The following is a 21,721-nucleotide window of genomic DNA, read 5'->3' as shown; positions in this document are numbered from 1 at the left end:
AACTTATTACACTTTGCCTCCAAGGATAGATTTACCTATATATATACACTGCTCAAAAAAATAAAGGGAACACAAAAATAACACATCCTAGATCTGAATTAATTAAATATTCTTCTGAAATACTTTGTTCTTTACATAGTTGAATGTGCTGACAACAAAATCACACAAAAATAAAAAAATTGAAATGAAATTTTTCAACCCATGGAGGTCTGGATTTGGAGTCACACTCAAAATTAAAGTGGAAAAACACACTACAGGCTGATCCAACTTTGATGTAATGTCCTTAAAACAAGTCAAAATGAGGCTCAGTAGTGTGTGTGGCCTCCACGTGCCTGTATGACCTCCCTACAGCGCCTGTGCATGCTCCTGATGAGGTGGCGGACGGTCTCCTGAGAGATCTCTTCCCAGACCTGGACTAAAGCATCTGCCAACTCCTGGACAGTCTGTGGTGCAACGTGACGTTGGTGGATAGAGCGAGACATGATGTCCCAGATGTGCTCAATTGGATTCAGGTCTGGGGAACAGGCGGGCCAGTCCATAGCATCAATGCCTTCGTCTTGCAGGAACTGCTGACACACTCCAGCCACATGAGGTCTAGCATTGTCTTGCATTAGGAGGAACCCAGGGCCAACCGCACCAGCATATGGTCTCACAAGGGGTCTGAGGATCTCATCTCGGTACCTAATGGCAGTCAGGCTACCTCTGGCGAGCACATGGAGGGCTGTGCGGCCCTCCAAAGAAATGCCACCCCACACCATTACTGACCCAATGCCAAACCGGTCATGTTGGAGGATGTTGCAGGCAGCAGAACGTTCTCCCTGGCGTCTCAAGACTCTGTCACGTCTGTCACATGTGCTCAGTGTGAACCTGCTTTCATCTGTGAAGAGCACAGGGCGCCAGTGGCGAATTTGCCAATATTGGTGTTCTCTGGAAAATGCCAAACGTCCTGCACGGTGTTGGGCTGTAAGCACAACCCCCACCTGTGGACGTCGGGCCCTCATATCATCCTCATGGAGTCTGTTTTTGACCGTTTGAGCAGACACATGCACGTTTGTGGCCTGCTGGAGGTCATTTTGCAGTGCTCCTCCTGTTCCTCCTTGCACAAAGGCGGAGGTAGCGGTCCTGCTGCTGGGTTGTTGCCCTCCTACGGCCTCCTCCACGTCTCCTGATGTACTGGCCTGTCTCCTGGTAGCGCCTCCATGCTCTGGACACTACGCTGACAGACACAGCAAACCTTTTTGCCACAGCTCGCATTGATGTGCCATCCTGGATAAGCTGTACTACCTGAGCCACTTGTGTGGGTTGTAGACTCCGTCTCATGCCTCCACTAGAGTGAAAGCACCGCCAGCATTCAAAAGTGACCAAAACATCAGCCAGGAAGCATAGGAACTGAGAAGTGGTCTGTGGTCACCACCTGCAGAACCACTTCTTTATTGGGGGTGTCTTGCTAATTGCCTATAATTTCCACCTGTTGTCTATCCCATTTGCACAACAGTATGTGAAATTGATTGTCACTCAGTGTTGCTTCCTAAGTGGACAGTTTGATTTCACAGAAGTGTGATTGACTTGGAGTTACATTGTGTTGTTTAAGTGTTCCCTTTATTTTTTTGAGCAGTGTATATATGTATGTATGTATGTGTGTATGTTCACTTAAAAACACAACCATCGATTTCAACGAAACTTGGTATACACATCCCTTGCTACCTGGAAAGACATCCTGTGGGGGTTGTGCGCCCCTACACAGCAGCTGCATGGAGTTTGTATGCTCTATCTGTTTTTGCTACACACATATTGCTCTGTAACTCAAAAACTCATCGATTTATTTCTACAAAACTTGGTAACATATCACTTACTATCTGGGAAAGAATACTGTGGAGGTAACATGCCGGTACACAATGAGTTTCTGTCTGTCCCGACGTCTGTCTGTTCTTTATGCGCGACTAAACAACTGGACCGATCTTCACCAAATTTGGCACACAGGTACATCAGGTGTCCGGGAAGGTTTTAGACCAGGTGTCAGCTCTCTAGGACGGACCGTTCCTGAGATATTCCCAAAAAAATGCATTAGCCAATACAAGCCTGCAAGTCTTTCTCTTCATATCCCAACTACCATACACACGGTCACATGTCCCTTATCAGCAAATAGAAGCTCGCAGGCCCTTAGTCTCCACATACACATGGTTTTACTGCAGGTTTCCATAACAACCCAGTCATTTTTCTTCACTGCTGTAGGTCAGCTTTAGGCTAGGGCTACACGTTGCACGACACATAGGGCACAACTACACTGCTATATGTGTCGCACGACATTGATGTCGCACCAATGTCGCGCGACAGTTTTTATCATGATAGTCTATGGTGTTGCACTGCGACATGTGATGTGCTGCGACGCGACAGTCGCAGAAAAATCCATCTTGGATGGATTTTTTGCAACTTTTGTCGCAGTCGCAGCACGTCACATGTCGCAGTGCGACACCATAGACTATCATGATAAAAATTGTTGAGACAAAATGTTGCGCGACACATGTCGTGTAGCCCTAGCATTAAAGGGGCAGGGCGCTGTGGAGGTCACTGTTAAGGGGGCAGGGGCCACTATTAAAGGGGCAACTGCTGTGGAGGTCACTGTTAGGGCAGCAGGGTACTGTTGAGGGGGCGATCCCCTGAAGAGGTCACTGTCAAGGGAGTGGGGTGCTGTGAAACTTACTGTTTAAGGGGCGGGCTGCTGTGAAGGTCAAAGGTAAGGGGATAGGCTGCTGTGGAGGTCCCATTTTAAAGTGGCGGGGCACTGTGGGGGGGGTCAGTGTTAAGGGGTGGGGGACTGTGGAGTTCACTGTTAAAAGGGCGGGGTGCTGTAGAGGTCACTGTTATGGGGGATACTGTTTATATCTTTGGAAGTTAATGAGGCTCAGTAGCAATACCACACACTTCTAAAGGATAGGTATGGCACTTGCAGCCATGTTTTTCTGTAAACACCCTAAAGAAAAGTCTGTATATGTGTAAAGGGTCTGGTCTAGGGCCTGTTTTTGTTTAGTGCTTCTGTGTTAGTTTGAAGTATCTGTTTTCATTGTACATTTTTGTTGAAGTGGTTATATGCACTATTTGCCATTTATATGTCAAAGGTCGAGTGTGGCGGGGAGGGGGGGGGGTTTATGTATTGTAAGTGGCTGGGACATAAGGCCAAAAATTTTACATGACTTGTAAAGTGCAACACTTTATGTCCCATTTCAGAATCTCCCTGTTGTCCCTTCTCAGAAGTATGATAATAAACCAGCACTGAACCATTGTCCTAGACATAGACCAATTTGTCATTTCATGGTGGTGAAAATATTAGTCCTACCTGATTTCAGGCTGGACCTTTATGATGTGTTTGACTACAGCGCTCCTCATTTGAAGGTGGAGACATGGAGAAAATACATTCCCCCTTTGCCAGTACTGATTCCCCCCACTCCAGGACCATTATTCAATGATCTCAAGGCCATCAAATGTTTGTTCCCTACCACCCACCACCCATCCTAGTTTTTGGAAGAGACAGTAGGAACCCTGTACAGTCTCAATGCCTATTTGGAAGGGAGATGGGAACAACCTAAGTGGTGGCTTTTTTTTTCAGGGGTCCCATAGGAGCTACGATATCTACTGATATACACTGGAGCTAGAACGGAGATGTTATGAGTATGTTGCACCATAGGATTATGGACAATCAAACTCATATTAATACCTAAGAATGCGGCTGGAAGTGGTTTAGCAGTTTTGTTCATGGCCATGTTCTCCTACTCGAGATGTGAGCAGACAAACACTACCTGGAATAGAGGATACTACAGTAACCTCTGCCTCCTGATTGGTTTTAAAGGAAATCACCTGAAGTTTGACAAGAAAAGTGAAAAATTGTAATTTCCCACCCGCAAATTCTTAGGAGTCACCCATTGTGGAGATCTGTGAGGGTCTCTTTCTTTAGAAGCTACTTTTTGTGGCCATATTAGTCTACTGTAAGAACGATTGCTATGCCCTCAGTACAGACCCACTGAGCAGTCTACAGAAATTTCTACCTTGAGTCAATCTCTGCATATATTGTATGATGCATACGATGACTTGCCTTCATAATTTTTCACTGCAGCCGCTTTGTCACCCTGGCCAACAAGGACCAGAATCAGAACTGTCGGACCAGACTTGATCGGGAGAGACTGAAATCTTGCATGCGAGAACTGGTAACCACCATCACATAGTGTTTGCCTCCCGTTATCCCTTAAACTTTTATTGGGTCTTTACACTTATTTTTATATTTCAAGGAAAACATGGGGACACAGGCCAAGACCTTGAGGTCCCAGGTGAAGAAAAACACAGTGAAAGATAAGCTGAAATTGGTACAGAACTTCCTACACAAGCTGCGATTCCTGGCAGATGAGGTGGGATATTATAGATTTGTGCACTGGACAGTGAATGGATGCCATTGGAAGTTACACAAGTCAAATGAGGGTTAAATTGAAGGGGTCCCAACTCAGGCTTTGTTCCTCTCCCTTCCTCATTTTGGACCTGAGTCCTCGACACACCTCACAATATTACCTTAAAAGAAGGGTGAACCCAATTATAATGTGTTCCTCCAAAAGGAGGGAATAAAGTGAAGAAGAACCTTCTCTAGCTATGGATTCTCTCCCTAAGACTACAGGCTATGGGTGGTCACAATTTTCATTATTGCTTTGGGCTTGTATCCTGGTTTTGTGCATACTTTACAACTTTAGAATCCTCATGGGTGGGACATTTTAAGTCCCACCCATGAATGCCCACAAAACCTCCAGGAAGCACCTCCTAGAAACATTTGCCTAACCCTGCCCATTTGTGGTCTATTTTTCTGACATTTTAGAAAAAATAAAGGAGTTGAAAGGTACATCTGTGTGCCCCCCATAGTGACGCCAATTTAATCATATAATGTACATAACTACAGTCTAGGATGTGGTTTAGTAGAATTTATTTGTCTCCTCCTCCTCCTCACAGCCTCAGCACAGTATCCCTGACATCTTCATATGGATGCTAAGCAATAATAAACGCATTGCCTATGCCCGCATTTCCTCCAAAGACATCCTGTACTCCATTGTGGATGAGGAGACTGGAAAGGATTGTGGGAAAGTGAAGTGTGTCTTCCTCAAGGTGAGTGGTGTCATCTGAATGAGCTGAGATCTTCGGTGATTAGAAGTTGTAGGCTCCTCACAAGGACACGTGGTAATGAAGTAATAATTGCAGTGAGTGAATCTGTGAAGTTCAGCTAAATGCACCACTAAAGGCTGCTCCATCTGTACAATAAATGACTGCGAGTAGCATAGCAAGCACATGTTCATGTATGTAAGCTTCCCAATTCCTTGTATGTTCTTGTGTTCTCCATGCCTTTAGTTGCCCGGTAAACGAGGCTTCGGCCCCGCTGGTTGGACGGTACAGGCCAAAATGGAGGTCTACATGTGGCTAGGACTCAACAAACAGAGGAAGGACTTTCTGTGTGGTCTTCCATGTGGATTTGAAGAGATTAAAGCTGTGAAGGGGCCAGGATTACAAAGCTTCCCTCCAATCAGTCTTAGCTACACAAGTAAGCAGTGATACTAAGATGTACGGCTATCTCAGTCCAGTAGGTAGCTGAGATCACCTAGCCCTTGGCCATGCAATAGCAAACATACCACAGAGGTAGCCTAGCATGGCAGACTACATGGGACCCCAGCTCAGCTTTCTGCGGGCTCTTCACTATGGTTGATGTGAGACAATGGACTCTCCCCTTTTGAAGGAGGAGGACGAGGAAACCAACATGAGGGTCATAGTAAACTTCACTCCAACAGAGGATGGGAAGCGATGCTCCCCATGTAATGAACGGTAGTTTGGGTGGTATGAACATGGACAAGGAAGGGACCCACATTTTGATCTTGCTATAGGTCTCCCACTCCTCTATGGTGACACGAACACTATATCTCTATGTCTCATTATCTTCTGTCTTCCAGAGAAGCAGGTCTTCCAGTTGCGGGCACACATGTACCAGGCTCGCAGTTTGTTCGCCGCCGATAGCAGCGGCCTCTCTGACCCTTTTGCCCGAGTCTTCTTCAACACTCAGAGCCAGTGCACAGAGGTGAGTCCAAATCAGGTCTTTAACACTTCTTTGGAAGAAAACAGAAGGATCCAGCATTCATTAAAACCATGCTCCACTAGATATCCAAATAAAACCCATCACAGGTATAGAAACATGAAAGCTGCGCCACCGTAAAAGTTGTAAATATGTGTACAGAGATATCTTTCAGATGTGTCAAACACATCCTCAGAATAGGCCATTAATATAAGACACCATGCATCTCCATCGATCAATGTTACCTCGTAGCTTTCGGCATCGGAAGTTGCCCCTACCAGGTTATTCATATTCACCACTTTATTAATGTGGTTCTCTAAGGCCCTTCACCTCCACTTATTTTAGGTTGAGAGGACAGGGGATGTAACTCTATGTGTCACACTCTCATTCTAATTAATTTCCACCTCAGGTGCTCAATGAGACGCTCTGCCCGACATGGGACCAGCTGCTGGTGTTTGATAATGTGGAACTCTATGGAGAAGCAAATGAGATGCGAGACGATCCCCCCATTATAGTCATTGAGATCTACGATCAAGACACAGTGGTAAGAACCATTCTCCATATAGAAGCCTAGTAAAGTTTTCGACAGAGGCCTAGAACTAACCTCTTATTCCTAATACGTATAATGGACCATTTGTTTCTATCATTTCACTTACATATGGACATTGAAGATGCCTTCAAGCTTGACCATCATTTTAGATTTGTTAGTCCTAATATTGTTCTCCAGGGCAAGGCTGACTTCATGGGCAGGACGTTTGCTAAACCAGTTGTAAAAATGGCCGATGAAAGGTATTGTCCTCCCCGATTCCCATCACAGTTGGAATACTACCAGATATACCGTGGAAACTCAACTGCTGGAGACCTATTGGCGGCCTTTGAGCTACTCCAGGTAAGAAACGGTCATAGACTATTTAGAGGGTTAATTTTAATTATACCGAATATGTTGCGTGTTGGTTTTTGAAGGTTCCTCAGTTGGGTCCACTGACTGGCTACAACCACAACAGAGCCCATGAGGTCCTGTATCTTAAGCTAATTCTAGAGTGATTCACTTGCTACTTCCGATGCATAACTTTTTAGGTTATTTCACACATGTACTATTAGCCCTTGTGGATGATATGACCTGTGCTAGCTGTTTTATTAATCTAATACATTTTTTATTATTTACCTTGTAGATTGGCCCTGCTGGTAAATCTGACCTCCCAGCTATTGATGGACCCACAGACATGGAGAGAGGACCTATTCTTCCGGTCCCACTGGGCATTCGACCTGTTCTGAGTAAATACAGAGTTGAGGTATGGAAGACTAGCGGTCACAGATGATTATTATTGCATGGGGTTGGTGTCTCCAGGGAGAGAGTAGATGTTTTGCAGATACCCGAGAACCTTAAGGTATTTGCTGGACTTCAGACTTCTGGTCAGCCATCACTGAAGGTTTTGCCATTCATAGGAATGCTAATGAGAAAATATAATCCAGGACATTTTCTATGTGCCTTCTTTTTGGATACATAACACTGGGCAAATTGGGCTGCCAAATCCACAACCGAAATCTTCAGATAAGGCTGTGTAAAGAAGGTTTCTCAGCTCAATGGAATTCACAGAGAAAAGATAAAATTAAGCCCTCTTAGCAGCTGTTTGACAGCACCACACTCCTAAATACCCTGGTGCCCCCATCACATTTTCATCACTTGAGTATAATCTGCTTATTAACCTAACTATTGTGTTAAGTAACCTATTAATGTGTCTGCTTTCTTCTAGATCCTCTTCTGGGGGCTCAGAGACCTCAAGAGAGTCAACCTTGCCCAAGTTGACAGACCAAGGGTGGATATTGAATGTGCTGGAAAAGGTGTGCAGTCCGCCCTCATCCAGAACTACAAAAAGAACCCCAACTTTAGCACTTTAGTGAAATGGTTCGAGGTGGTAAGTGAACATTACACAGATCTATGGCATATTTTATCACTATTATTATCTACCTGACTGAATGTTGACATCTTTCTGCTTTCTTCTCAGGACCTCCCAGAGAATGAGCTGCTTCACCCACCGCTGAACATCCGGGTGGTGGACTGCAGGGCGTTTGGAAGATATACCCTTGTTGGGTCTCACGCTGTCAGCTCATTGCGCAAGTTCATCTATAGACCCCCAGATAAGAAGTCTCAGCACTGGAATACAACAGGTAAATCCCAAAATGGGTGCAGGGATGAGCATGGATACAGCTATTATAGACTTTTCTTTATATGCAATATGTAATATTTTATATTTGAGTAGATCACAGGAGATATAGATGACTACTTACACTACACAAGCTAGAAAAGAGTTGTTACTTTAAACATGTTTCTTTGTAACAGCATTCCCTGTGGTCTGGAGTGGTAGTGCATGTAATAACAAATTCTGTGCTCATAAAAAGTATTTTTAAGTTTATTTTTCTTATTGTGTAACCACATTACTAACACATTTCCATTTTTTGTATTTTTGTATGTGAAATTAGAATTTCTGCATTTAATACAAATTATTTGTAGGGTGGGTTAAAAAAATAGAATACGTTTGGTAGGCACTGTCTATTTGTAGTATAAATTAGCAGGATTTAAGGAGGACCTAAAATTACTTGCAAATAAAAGAAAGGGTTAAATCCAGCTCACCCATGATAATCCTGTGAAGCGGTGCGCGGAACGGACCCAAGTCAGTCCTGGTGTATATCCAAATGAAAAAGAAAAAAGGCTCCAGCACCAATTGTAGACGTTTTTCCGGTCCTGATCTTTATTCACCAAAATTGTTCAGAGTATATACAGAATACAGTGGCACTGATTCCCACTCTTCCCCAGTTTATTTACGCATTTCAAACGATGATGTTCTTAGTCATATGACTAAGAACATCATCGTTCGAAACGCGTAAATCAGTGGGAATCAGTGCCACTGTATTTTGTATATACTCTGAACAATTTTGGTGAATAAAGATCAGGACCGGAAAAACGTCTACAATTGGTGCTGGAGCCTTTTTTCTTTTTCATTTGGACCTAAAATTACTCTATGATATTACACAACCCAACCATAAGGAGATGAGTGTGGCAGTGACCTTCAGGGTAGTTTCTACATCCCCTAGATAGAAAATGGTCTCCAAGATAAAGGTTGACCTCTAATATGGTTTCCATTTTGTTGCTCTCCATTCTTCCACAAAGACAGTAGGCTTACAAGAAAGTTCCTAGCTAAAAATGAGCAGTTACGAGTAGACTCCAACGTAGACTACAACTGGTGGATAATGGTTACGGGGGTTGGATGTGTGAGACCTGCAGAATCTATCATCACTGGTCATGAATTGTTGGGTGATTTTCTCAATTTCTATTTATAGCTTGGTCTTTCAGTATAGAGAACCTTCATCATTTCCATCATTGACTCAGTTTCCCTCTTATTTCCATATTCCACTCCTCATTGGCACCATGACTTTGCGCTCGGTGACTTCTCGTCTTGAGTCTCTCCTCTGCTCTGTCCTTTTCTGTCCTCTGTGCAGCTAAATTGATGAATGGCTATATGGCAATGGCAAACGGAGGGCCCTACTCTCGCCCCACAGGTGAAATAGTTGTCAACATGGAACCAGAAGTGCCTATCAAGAAAATGGAGACTATGGTGAAACTAGAGGCGGTGAGTCTAGAATGTTATTGGAATGCATTGAAATTTATTGCGTTATAATTCAGTGGGAAATGTCGTGGAAAAATTATTGTCATCGTCCCAGCCGCAGTTCACACTTGGGGGAAAGCCGCAGTCTGTTGGGGGAAATTTACTGTTCTAGTAGTGAACTGAAATTTAGCTTCAAAACCCATTTTAAGGGGGTTGACCAGGATGACTGCTTTTTTATTGAAACAGCACCACACCTGTCTACAGGTTGTGTTTGGTATTGCAGTTCAGCTTCATTGAATAGAGTTGCACTGCAGTACCACACACAACCCCAGGACAGGTGTGGTGCTGTTTTTGAAAGATAGCAACCAAGTTTTTCTAATAAGGGGGTCTTTAAGGAGTGTGATATGAAAGTATTAATGTAAATCTGCAGGCAAAAAAGTTTTGCTCCATTGATCCAGGTACAAACAGAACTACCTCCTTCTTCTGTCAGTTGTCAGCATTATCAGGAACTTTACAGGAACATTGTGATCCTTCTCAGCATACATTACATTGTATATTAGCAACTGCTCACTTTTCACTAGAAATCCGGTGCCAGATCACCCCTTACCAGGTCTCATGTTCTAGATCAATTCAGCTGTATATTAGAATACTCCTCCTCATCTATAAAAATCACAGACCATGCTCACATCAGCTCTTCATACGACAGACCACTCGCTCTCCAGCAACTCGTATGACAGACCACTCAATCTCCAGCTCCTCAGATGACAGACCACTCCCTCTCTAGCTCTCCATGTGACAGACCATTCCCTCTCCAACTCCTCATATGACAGACCACTCCCTCTCCAGCTCTCCATGTGACAGACCACTCCCTCTCCAACTCCTCATATGACAGACCACTCCCTCTCCAGCTCCTCATATGACAGACCACTCCCTCTCCAGCTCCTCATATGACAGACCATTCCCTCTCCAACTCCTCATATGACAGACCACTCCCTCTCCAGCTCCTCATATGACAGACCATTCCCTCTCCAACTCCTCATATGACAGACCACTCCCTCTCTAGCTCTCCATGTGACAGACCACTCCCTCTTCAACTCCTCATATGACAGACCACTCCCTCTCCAACTCCTCATATGACAGACCACTCCCTCTCTAGCTCTCCATGTGACAGACCACTCCCTCTCCAACTCCTCATATGACAGACCACTCCCTCTCCAACTCCTCATATGACAGACCACTCCCTCTCTAGCTCTCCCTGTGACAGACCACTCCCTCTCTAGCTCTCCATGTGACAGACCACTCCCTCTCCAGCTCCTCACATGACAGACCACTTCCTCTCCAGCTCCTCATATGACAGACCACTCCCTCTCCAGCTCCTCATATGACAGACCACTCCCTCTCCAGCTCCTCATATGACAGACCACTCCCTCTCCAACTCCTCATATGAAAAACCACTCTCTCTCTAGCTCTCCATGTGACAGACCACTCCCTCTCCAACTCCTCATATGACAGAACACTCCCTCTCCAGCTCCTCATATGACAGACCACTTCCTCTCCAGCTCCTCATATGACAGACCACTCCCTCTCCAGCTCCTCATATGACAGACCACTCCCTCTCCAACTCCTCATATGACAGACCACTCCCTCTCTAGCTCTCCATGTGACAGACCACTCCCTCTCCAGCTCCTCATATGACAGACCACTCCCTCTCCAGCTCCTCATATTACAGTCCACTCCCTCTTCATCTCCTTGTATGACAGACCCCTCCCTCTACAGCAATCCTATGTACTAGGTTACCCTCCTTAATGTGGATTTCTATATGGTAGACCACCCCTATCCAGATTTCATATGTGTAAGACACGTTTTTTCCTAGCTCTGCTGTGTATTAGTCAAAGCCCAGTACAGCTCTTCCATGTGCTTTACCACTCCATTATTAGTTCTCCAATGTCCCAGACCCTTCATTCCCCACCCTTCCAGTGTGCAGACCCTATCTTCTCCACCTCCCTGTGTTAGACCCCTTCTTTCCTCCTTCCCCAAATTATTATTTTTGTAGCATCATGACTTGTGATGGTGCTTCCATGTGAAATAAGGAGAGATATAACAACAGACCAAATAAACTGGACAATAAGAGTAACTAACTGACACAGGTCAGAATACCCCGCCCCCAAGGAAGAGAAGGACCTTTCCCCAAGGAACTAAAGGCTATAAGGTTTTGCCTATGCTAGACCAGCATCAGTTCTCCTGTTCCAGATTACTTCAGCTCTCCTGTTCCAGATCTCTTCAGTTTTCCTGTTCCAGATCACTTCAGTTCTCCTATTCCAGATCACTTCAATTCTCCTGTTCCAGATCACTTCAGCTCTCCTGTTCCAGATCACTTCAGTTCTCCTGTTCCAGATCACTTCAGTTCTCCTGTTCCAGGTCACTTCAGTTCTCCTGTTCCAGATCACTTCAGTTCTCCTGTTCCAGATCACTTCAGCCGTGTCTGAGACACCTTTAGTCGTCCACTGCAGTATAATGAGATTTCTGTTTCTGATGTTGTTTCCTGGAGAGCTGAGAATTGCAATATATGACTACAGTAAATGACTAACCTGCTGCTTCTTGTTGAGCCTCCATTATAATGTCCTTATGTTTGCATCTAGTTATTCGTTCATTGCGTGCAGCGTGTCGCCATGAGTCACTGTCCGCCATTGTCGTTACCTTGTGTCAGTAATCATCGTGTGTTTTATTTTCCATCTCCCTCCATCTCTATGTGACAGAATTCTGACGCAGTGGTTAAGATTGATGTGGTAAGTGATCATCTTCTAATAAATCACAGCGCTTACAATCAACTATGCACTGCGGGCTACGTACAACGCCACCATATGCACTGACCCCCTATTAAGTGACGCTGGTAGATGGGCACAATGATAAGTGAGGGGCATGGAAGGGAATTAATTGATCTGTTATGAAACCTTAACATGTCCCAGTGATTTAACTTTACATTTGGATGACTAAATCACATGAGCTCGGACTACCTACATCTTTTGGCTTTCACTGCAGCTGCCTGGCATTGGCTGCAGCATTCTGAGACTAACACTAATTCACTCCAGTCCTGTAACACTTTTTATTGTATAATTTCCCAGAATGAGGAAGAGAAGGAAAAGAAGAAGAAAAAGAAGAAAGGAGAGGAGATTGAAGAGGAGGAGCCTGATGAGAGCATGCTGGACTGGTGGTCGAAGTACTTCGCCTCCATCGAGACCCTGAAAGAGGTGACATTACTAACTTCATTTATCACTCACTAATGTCAGAGGCGAGACCTCGGCTCCAACCCCACTCACACTAAAATGTATTACACAATTCTACTTAGTACTTTGAGTACACATGGGTGCAATGCTCTGAATGGGCTGTGGTTCCTACTCGTTATTACGTGAATACCTTGATTAACCTTTAGACAGCTGCCCGTACACCTAGCGGTTGTATTTTTACCGTGAATGGCTGTGGTTTGGCATTTCAGCTCTCAGCTGTACGCAGGGAGCACCACTACTATGGGTGTCCTAAGGGTACCTGTGAACATAGCAGTTTATATCATGCCCCCTAAAAACATAGAGTACCCCGAATTGCTCTAGTTTCACAATGCGATTCTCTGCTTAAATGTACTTCACCCATGCTGAAAGCTACATCGCAAAATCGGAACCATCCGCAGCAAAATAGCTGCCAATAAACAAGTATGGGCACTAAAGACTTAAATGAGCCAATCACACTGACGGGTTGTATATCTGTGTGCACCCAAAGTACTAAAGAGAAACACAAGCTGTAGTAATATCCTACTAGCTCGTGGTTTCTACGCCTTAATAGGATATATCAAGGACGCAAAATGTCCTCCATGCTTCCATTTTGTGCTTATGTTTCCTCCAAAATAAGAACTGATTGTGTAGAGTCGCCCAATATATACGGTCATAGAATACTTCAGTCAGTGGTATCTGACTTTTTTTAGCCGCTTATGTAACCCTTGAACATTGATTTTTCTTACATCCAGCAACTCCGCCAGCAGGAGGCGGCCGCAGCAGAAGCCGAAGAAAAGGAGGAGATGGAGATTGCAGAGGGTAATTACTGAAGATGCTGTTCTTCGCTGTTCACGCTTTGTGCCGTGTTATTGTAACCTTTGTGCCGTAAGAATAGACATTTTCTCAAACATGGGAAATGTTTTTGTTTTTCAAAAACGTCCATGTTTTTTACAGTGATAGTGAAATGTTATTACTACCATCATGCATGAGGCTCATGGGACCATGAGTGCGGTTGTCCTTTCCCTTCTTCTACATTCTTTCCATCTCCATTTTCTACGGCAATGAAAGTTGGCAAAACTATGGCTCTCCATAGTATAATAACATCTTAGATGTTCCTTCATGTAGGTCTCATGCATACAGCAAAGCCTCAGCCCTTACTGTTCCAATCTATGGACCTCTAGGTACTCCGAGGACCACTACCCCCATATGTCTCATCCACATGGCACTGTATTCTTTATAGTTTTTCCATAAGAAAGCATCTGGTGGAACATGCCTCATTTTTTGTCTCATGGATTCTATATGAATCCATAGGACCTCACCTCTATATGAAACCAGAGGCATGTGGAGGTACAGTATGAAACTATAGGTTTGAAGGTGCTGTGATACAACACAGATGCCTAACTAATATGGCCACGTGCAGCGCTGGACTGGCCCACCAGAATACCAGAGGATCTCCTGGTGGGTGCAGGCTCTGAAACCATAGTGGATCCCAAAGATCCAGGAGAAAAAAAAATTGGAGCTGCCTTTGGAGAAAGTCACTTGACACTAGGGTCTATTTCTTTGAATCAATACCTATTAGACTTCATTGATGATATGGGCATTGGTCCTCTGGGGGACTCAAGGAACACAGCCCAACACTGGCCATGTGCATAAGCCCCTAAAAAAAGGGGGTAAAACAAAGTTAAAGGAAGTGTTTCATGAAGACAAGAGCTGTTAATATGTCCTATTATGGCATATGGTTATCATAGAGCAGGGTCCCCTCCTCTGGATCCCCATCCATAAACTGGAATGGAGAGCCATTTTTTAAGAGGGGTTCTCATCTCCCATTTTGCCGTACTGGAGCCATCCAAGTATTATACGCCATCCATTCATCTGTATTCCCACCATACTATATTTCTGGCCAAAGAAGGCTTCGCCTGGCATAATCAGCTGTGTTCAGGGGGTGCTGGGACCCTCCAAAGTGGCTTAGTAGATAAGGCAACCCCTGATATCGAGGGTCAACTTATGGATTACCACTTAGAAGATTTATATAGGTAGACCTTGATGACCTTTTGTCTCTCCTTCTCTATTTTACAATGTAAGGTCGGAGATTCAGTAGATGATTGCCCAGACTCTATCTATGTTTTCGAGTCAATGAAAATTTTAGTGTGACATGTAAATCTACTGTACGTTATGACGTAGAATACTGGTAAGTACTATGGCTTCCACAATACATGTGTTATTTCAGTAGCGGTCTAATGACTTCTCATCAGACCTCAGTGTGCTATTTATGGAAGAAGTAGAAATATTCATGAATTTGGAAGCTTGATAGATGGTGCAGGAGGTCCAAGGCCACCTCTGCTCCTAACTATCTGTCAACTTTCATGCTCATCGTGGTTGAGTGTCTCGTGTTGTTGGTTCCTTCCATCTCTACTCCACCCAACTTGTCTGATGACTCAGAGATCAAAATTGATGAATCTCCCATGAAAGGCTCAAAGGGGCAGGTGAAGAACAAAGAAAAAGTGAAAGTGTCCAAAGAAGACAAGAAGAAGAAGCAGCAAGCCGAGCAAGCGGAGAAGAAGAACAAGCAGAAAATTGATGAGTTAAAGGTAAGTTGTGGTTTTGAAGGTAAAAAAAAGATCTCGAGATGTTTCCGTCATTGTAGTAGTTCCTCTAATGTCTAGATCCAAATTACCATCCACATCAATATGCATGTCCTGACAAGCCCAAGTAGTGTGAATACATGTGTATATTCATATGGATAGGGATTTTCTTCCACAGACACAGTTCTGCCATGTCGTGTTGTGTATATTCTATATCATATAGTCCTCTCATTCTAGGTGTTCAACAAGGAGTTGGAAACTGAGTTTGATAACTTTGAAGACTGGCTGCACACATTTAACTTATTACGAGGGAAGATCGGGGATGATGATGACACCGTGAGCGAGGAGGAGAGAATAGTCGGAAGGTTCAAGGTGGGTATCTGGCAGCTGGACTTCAAAGATTCTGCCCTTACCGCTAGAATTTAAGTCTGGTAGTCTGAAGTAGTACCCCCTTCTTTGATATTCCAGGGTAGAAGAGAGATTCATATTTATTTCCCTTTTGGTCTACAGCAGGGGTGCACAACCTTTTTTGGTCTGGGGGCCGCATTGTCACATTGCACTATTTCAAGGGGCCGCAAAAAAAATAAGTTAATCAGCGCTTGTTTGCATCAACCTATTACACAGGCTAATGCAAAGTGACTGGGGAGGAATGATCACCACCACAGTCATTCCTCCCTCATTCGGGACCCATTCACTTCAACGGGGCCGCAAAAGATGCGGACAGAACGCCGTGTGCTGCCGCATCCGTTACTCCGTTCTGCATAATGCAGAACACACATGTCTGGACCAAAAGAAAATGTTCGGTCGTGTGTATGAGGCCTTACTAGCCGGGAAACCCTTTAATAACCAGTCACTTTTTTTGTGATTTAGCACACGTGGTTCAAACACTTGTAACTTTTTTATTTTTTGGACTACCAAAATAACTTTTTCACCTTTTTATTACATAACACAGGGCTTTTTAATATTTTTTATTTTTTTTATTAGGGGGAAACTGGTACAGTTTTTGTTTTTTTTTAAAGTAATTTTTATTCAAACTTATAGCTCATTATTTAAATATGCAAATTATTATAATTAGTTCCCTATATGTGTTGGATCATTTTATTAGACAGTATGTATAGTTTCACATGAATGGGGTGATAATTGTAATGGTCTTGGTTGGTGTGGACTTTTTTTTCTTTCATGTATTTTACTATTTTTTCTTTTTTTTTAACTTATTTTTTTTATATACAGTATATATTTCTGCTACAAAAAGACACAGACTTTTTTATTCTGCACATTTTCCTTTATTTTGTATTTTTTTTATCACTATTATTTATTTTTTAAATATATTTTTCCCACATAATATGACCGTGAGCAATTTTTCCTTTTTATAGTATTCTTGTACGTGTTGTTTTTTTTTTGCACTATTTTTTTCCTTTTATTTGTATTTTTTATTGTGTTTTCACTTTTTTTTTTTACTTTTAATATATATACTGTATTTGCCACATAATTGGCACAGCCTTTTTTTTTTGGGGGGGGGGGCTTTGTACAAGGCAGAGCTGGTGAGGTTAATATGTAGTAATTTATTATATCATATTACCTGGTGATTTACAGTTAAATCGAAGGCTAATTCATATGGTCACTGGTGGAAAGGAATAATATTTTATTACCTGATGGGCTAGGATAAAAGTTGAGGTTAGCATCTAATGATCTAATATATAATTTGCTACTGTCAGTGAGTGACCATAACAACCATGAACCCTTCCTTTGTTTTTGTCCTCTAGCCTTTCTTTTTTGGTTCCCTGGTGGGCTAGGGAAAAAATAATTGGTTAAAACCGGGGGGTTCTGGTGGTTTTACTTGAGGTCAGGGGTGATCTTTAGCTGTTCGGACAGTCTTGCTGTGTAGCCTCATACGATATTCTGTATATTCACATAAGTAACCTCCACTTCTCCATTCTCCAGGGCTCCATGTGTGTGTACAAGGTACCGCTGCCCGACGACATCACAAAGGAAGCCGGATATGACCCTAATTTTGGCATGTTCCAAGGCATACCCAGCAATGACCCAATAAATGTACTGGTGCGGGTGTATGTAGTCAGGGTGAGTGCAGTATACTGGCTTATGTGTTATCTCCCAATGTCAGGGAATCCTTCAGACTCCATAGGATTATAGCTCTCCTCCCTGTTTGCTATGCAGTCGCCATACTGTATAGCTTTGGGCTCAGGATGGTACATGGCATCTCCTGAATGCTATGTGGACCAGGGTGGTCACCTACCAATCTACTGAACAACGTTCTCCCAACAGTCTGAAAGAGGGAAAGCTGGTTCTGCTTCTGTAACCCCTGTAGACTTTAATGCAAATAAAGCAGGTTTCACATAGGTGAGACCTCACTGTATTAGACATTTATGGCAAGTCCAATGAATATTTATGGCTTTGGCTGGAATACCCCTTTAAGCTAGGACAACATTACAGAACGCCTGGACTGTGAGCTCAGAGAAGCAAGACTGTAGCTTGCATGCTCTTCTGGACAGGCGGCCAGTTCACCAATAACCAGCATAAAATGTTTTCTAGGCCACAGATCTACATCCCGCTGATATCAATGGGAAGGCTGATCCCTATGTCGTCATTAAACTGGGAAAAACCGAAATCAAGGACAAAGAGAATTATATTTCCAAGCAGCTGAACCCCGTCTTTGGAAAGTGAGTCCATCAGAACTTGGTAGAGATGGGCCATATGTACCAAGTCTTACACTACCAGCACTCGTATAGACATGAGATGAGTGAGGGTTGTAAGGATTGTACGATCTTGGAATGTTTTAGGCATAAGTTCAGCATGAGGAGAGTCCCAGAGACTTGAAGAAATAAGCATCAAGCAAATTCGTAGAAGGAATATGCAAATTTCGAGGAGTAAAGTGATAAGTAGAATGAGTCAGAAAAGAACGATCAAACTAGGGCATAGATTCAACCAGTAAAGGTGCCGTAAGGCCTAGGGATGTCCTCAACCCCTGAGAACAGAGAACAAGGGTGTCCTCAGCACACTTTCTCCACTTTCCAGGCACTACAGTATTAGTTAACAAGGGAAGGAACCATCCGGATGTCCATTCTATGCTTCTGGCCTACAGGGAAGAGGTTGAAGGGTACACAAGAACTGGGTTCTTCACATTCTGGAGGGTTGGGGTGAAACCAGCACGGGAAGGGAGGCACAATAATGATTTCTGCTATGGAAACCTCTCTACCTTTAGAACAATTCTATATACACTTTGAAGGGGTTGTTCAAGGTTAGAAAAATATAGCTTTCTTCTAGAAACAGCACCACACTCATCCATGGGTTGTGTCTAATATTTAAGGTCAATGTGAATCTGATCTCCACTAGACACATTGGAGAGGTGTCATTATGTCCCAGGGTGCATTAATATCCATTTTTTACCAGGTCATTTGATATTGAAGCCACTTTCCCTATGGAGTCCATGCTCACTGTCGCTGTATATGACTGGGACTTGGTCGGAACTGACGATTTAATTGGAGAAACCAAGATTGATTTGGAAAATCGTTATTACAGCAAGCACCGAGCTACATGCGGGATATCACAGACGTATGCTATGTACGTATACATGCACCTATCTTAAATTACCAGTTCTAGGTTACTCGGGATGGTAATCAATGAACCACAGTTTTTTAGGTCACCACGGGAACTTGTCAGAATGTTTTTTTTTTCCAAATAGCCAAAAGTACCTGAGGACAGGGAACCTCATTGCAAGCCAACCAAAACCTTGTACATCCGCCATTGGTGGTCTACCTCTGTGGAATGTACAGTAAATCAGGGTGCTTCACTACACATGTGGCGGAAGTAGACCACAAAGGCACATACATGATTTCAGCTAGGCTTGTGATGACGTTCCTTGTCAGTCAGCCCTGGCTAGGCAGGGTTAGGGTGTGGACATCCTGACTCCTCCAGCAGCATCTCCATGACTTTGACCTTGAACAGATAATTAGCATATAGCAAGACACACTTTTGGGCAACTAAGGACACCTTTGAAAGAAACTGAAGGACAATAGTAAGAAGGTTTTTACCTCCCAAAACACCACCAGAACCTGACAGGTTTCCTTTAAAGTGTTTCTCTGGGGCTATAATATTGATGTCCTCGCCTTAGCCTTTGGAGATCTTCTTAAGGTCTTTTATCCATTCCAGTTGCTGGTGTTTTTTTTGGCAATTAAATTTCTTGTTCTTAGGCTACTTTCACACCAGCGTTTTTGCTAGATCCGACACGTCTCAGCAAAAACTCTTCCGTTACTGATAATACAACCATGAACAGATCCGGTTGTATTATCTTTAACATAGCCAAGATGGATCCCTCATGAACTCCATTGAAAGTCAATGGAGGACGGATACGTTTTCTATTGTGTCAGAGAAAACTGATCCGTCCCCATTGACTTGCATTGTGGGTCATGACTCATGACGGATCGATCTTGCTCCGCATCCCATGACGGAAAGAAAACCAGTTTGCTCTCCGGTATGAGAACTCAACCAAATGGAACGGAATGCTTTCTGGTGGATTCCATTCTGTTCAGTTACGTTTTGTCCCCATTGACAATGAATGGGGACAAAACTGAAGCGTTTTTGTTCGGTATTGAGACCCTATGACGGATCTCAATACCCAAAAATAGAAACGCTAGTGTGAAAGTAGCCTTAGCCACTGATTCCAGTTTTGGGGTTCATCTGAAGTTCTTGTGTACCTTCACAGTCATGGCTATAATATGTGGAGAGATCCCATGAAGCCGACACAAATCCTGTCTAAACTCTGCAAAGAAGGGAAGATTGATGGTCCACATTTTGGTCCAGGGGGACGAGTCAAAGTCACGAATCGTGTCTTCACCGGCCCAACAGAGATCGAAGATGAAAATGGTGAGTCTGTCACCTGGAAACAGTCACTGTTCTAGATCTCTGTGACCAGTTTCAACTCCTCATTCATTGTTTTACGGCTTCAACCTCAGGTCAAAAGAAACAGACAGATGAACATCTTGCCCTCTCAGTTCTCCACCACTGGGAGGAGATCCCCCGAGTTGGGTGCCGGTTGATTCCAGAACACGTGGAGACTAGGCCATTACTAAATCCAGACAAACCAGGAATTGAGCAGGTAATAGTAACTGTTTCTTGAAAAAAATATTCTCTGAAGTAGTCTTTTTGGTGGCGTTGTCTATCTACTACAGCGGCAAGCCACGTGAAAGCTATGGGATCCTTAGTAAGAGGGGGTCTGGCCACTGAACTGCTTTTCTTTCTTCCCCACAGGAGCTTTCTTCACTTATTGCGTCCAATAATAGCTATGAAATTCAATATGCCTTGAGCTCCCCCTGGTGGTGTCTACAGGCAGTCAGAATTTGACCATATATGTGTAAAAGTCCTAGTGGTTTGGAGCGGTAGATTTGATCATTCTTAGGGAGTTAAGTTAGTGGGAAAGACTCTGATATGCAGTATATTTTGGCAGAGTATTTAGATACAGGACCTAGGTGAAGGAAAATCTAGCTGTGACTGGTGGTCTTAGCACTGAGATTCTGATGATCACTTAAAAGAGGCAGAAGAGATTTCTGAGTGCAGATTCCATCTGTAAACATGGCATCTCTCCATCTTCCCCCAAGGGTGGATAAGGGAAGTGTATATCATAAGGAGATAAATTGTCTCCATAAAATAGCAAATGTCTTCTTCATTGGGACGTGTCTAAGGAGACATTTCCTATTTACTCCATCCACTGATTGCTGGGGTCTGTTTTTCTCAGGGTCGTTTAGAAATGTGGGTGGACATGTTCCCAATGGACATGCCTGCGCCTGGTCCTGCCATCGATATTTCTCCAAGGAAGCCGAAAAGGTAAAAGAAAGTCTTCATTTTACTGCTAAGCTGTTAGAACTTATAACCCCTCGATCCTCTCGTCATCTTAGTGTGTCCTGAGCGGAACATAGAACAACCTTCGTCAGCCCTGTGCCAAGTACCATGAGACTACTACCTGTAGCGGTTACCTCCTTGTGATAGTCTCTGATCAGATGGATCTTTGTATTGTACATTAATATATTCATAGTGATCCAGTTTATGATCCCTTTATGATATTAGAATCCAATGTATATAATCGTTTGTTTTGTTCCTTAATCTTATCTGGCTTTGCAGCAGCTCCCTGGCATTAATTGTTAAATTTCATTTTGTCATCTTCTAAAAGCC

General features: G+C 43.5%; 1 protein-coding gene across 2 annotated transcripts in view; it reads left to right on the top strand.

Moving 5' to 3' along the window:
* Window positions 1-21,721, top strand: part of OTOF (otoferlin) — a 256,471-nt gene that overhangs the window by 218,817 nt on the left and 15,933 nt on the right. For both annotated transcript variants that reach the window (XR_005778099.1, XM_040427092.1), the window contains 22 exons: window positions 4,109-4,199; window positions 4,281-4,397; window positions 4,984-5,136; window positions 5,377-5,566; window positions 5,970-6,094; window positions 6,498-6,632; window positions 6,816-6,977; window positions 7,261-7,380; window positions 7,843-8,004; window positions 8,095-8,257; window positions 9,647-9,717; window positions 12,450-12,479; window positions 12,816-12,941; window positions 13,709-13,775; window positions 15,396-15,544; window positions 15,776-15,910; window positions 17,480-17,617; window positions 18,089-18,216; window positions 18,947-19,117; window positions 20,259-20,419; window positions 20,509-20,651; window positions 21,288-21,376. Coding sequence is in view for 1 of the 2 variants with exons in the window: in XM_040427092.1 (XP_040283026.1) it covers window positions 4,109-4,199; window positions 4,281-4,397; window positions 4,984-5,136; window positions 5,377-5,566; window positions 5,970-6,094; window positions 6,498-6,632; window positions 6,816-6,977; window positions 7,261-7,380; window positions 7,843-8,004; window positions 8,095-8,257; window positions 9,647-9,717; window positions 12,450-12,479; window positions 12,816-12,941; window positions 13,709-13,775; window positions 15,396-15,544; window positions 15,776-15,910; window positions 17,480-17,617; window positions 18,089-18,216; window positions 18,947-19,117; window positions 20,259-20,419; window positions 20,509-20,651; window positions 21,288-21,376 (2,826 nt within the window). In the remaining variant the exon portion in view is untranslated. The remainder of the gene's footprint in view (window positions 1-4,108; window positions 4,200-4,280; window positions 4,398-4,983; window positions 5,137-5,376; window positions 5,567-5,969; window positions 6,095-6,497; window positions 6,633-6,815; window positions 6,978-7,260; window positions 7,381-7,842; window positions 8,005-8,094; window positions 8,258-9,646; window positions 9,718-12,449; window positions 12,480-12,815; window positions 12,942-13,708; window positions 13,776-15,395; window positions 15,545-15,775; window positions 15,911-17,479; window positions 17,618-18,088; window positions 18,217-18,946; window positions 19,118-20,258; window positions 20,420-20,508; window positions 20,652-21,287; window positions 21,377-21,721) is intronic.

Source organism: Bufo bufo, chromosome 4 (genome assembly GCF_905171765.1).
Source record: "Bufo bufo chromosome 4, aBufBuf1.1, whole genome shotgun sequence".
In the NCBI taxonomy this organism is placed as follows: domain Eukaryota; kingdom Metazoa; phylum Chordata; class Amphibia; order Anura; family Bufonidae; genus Bufo; species Bufo bufo.
The sequence above is the reverse complement of the archived record's forward strand: the minus strand, read 5'-3'. Positions and strand labels throughout refer to the sequence as shown.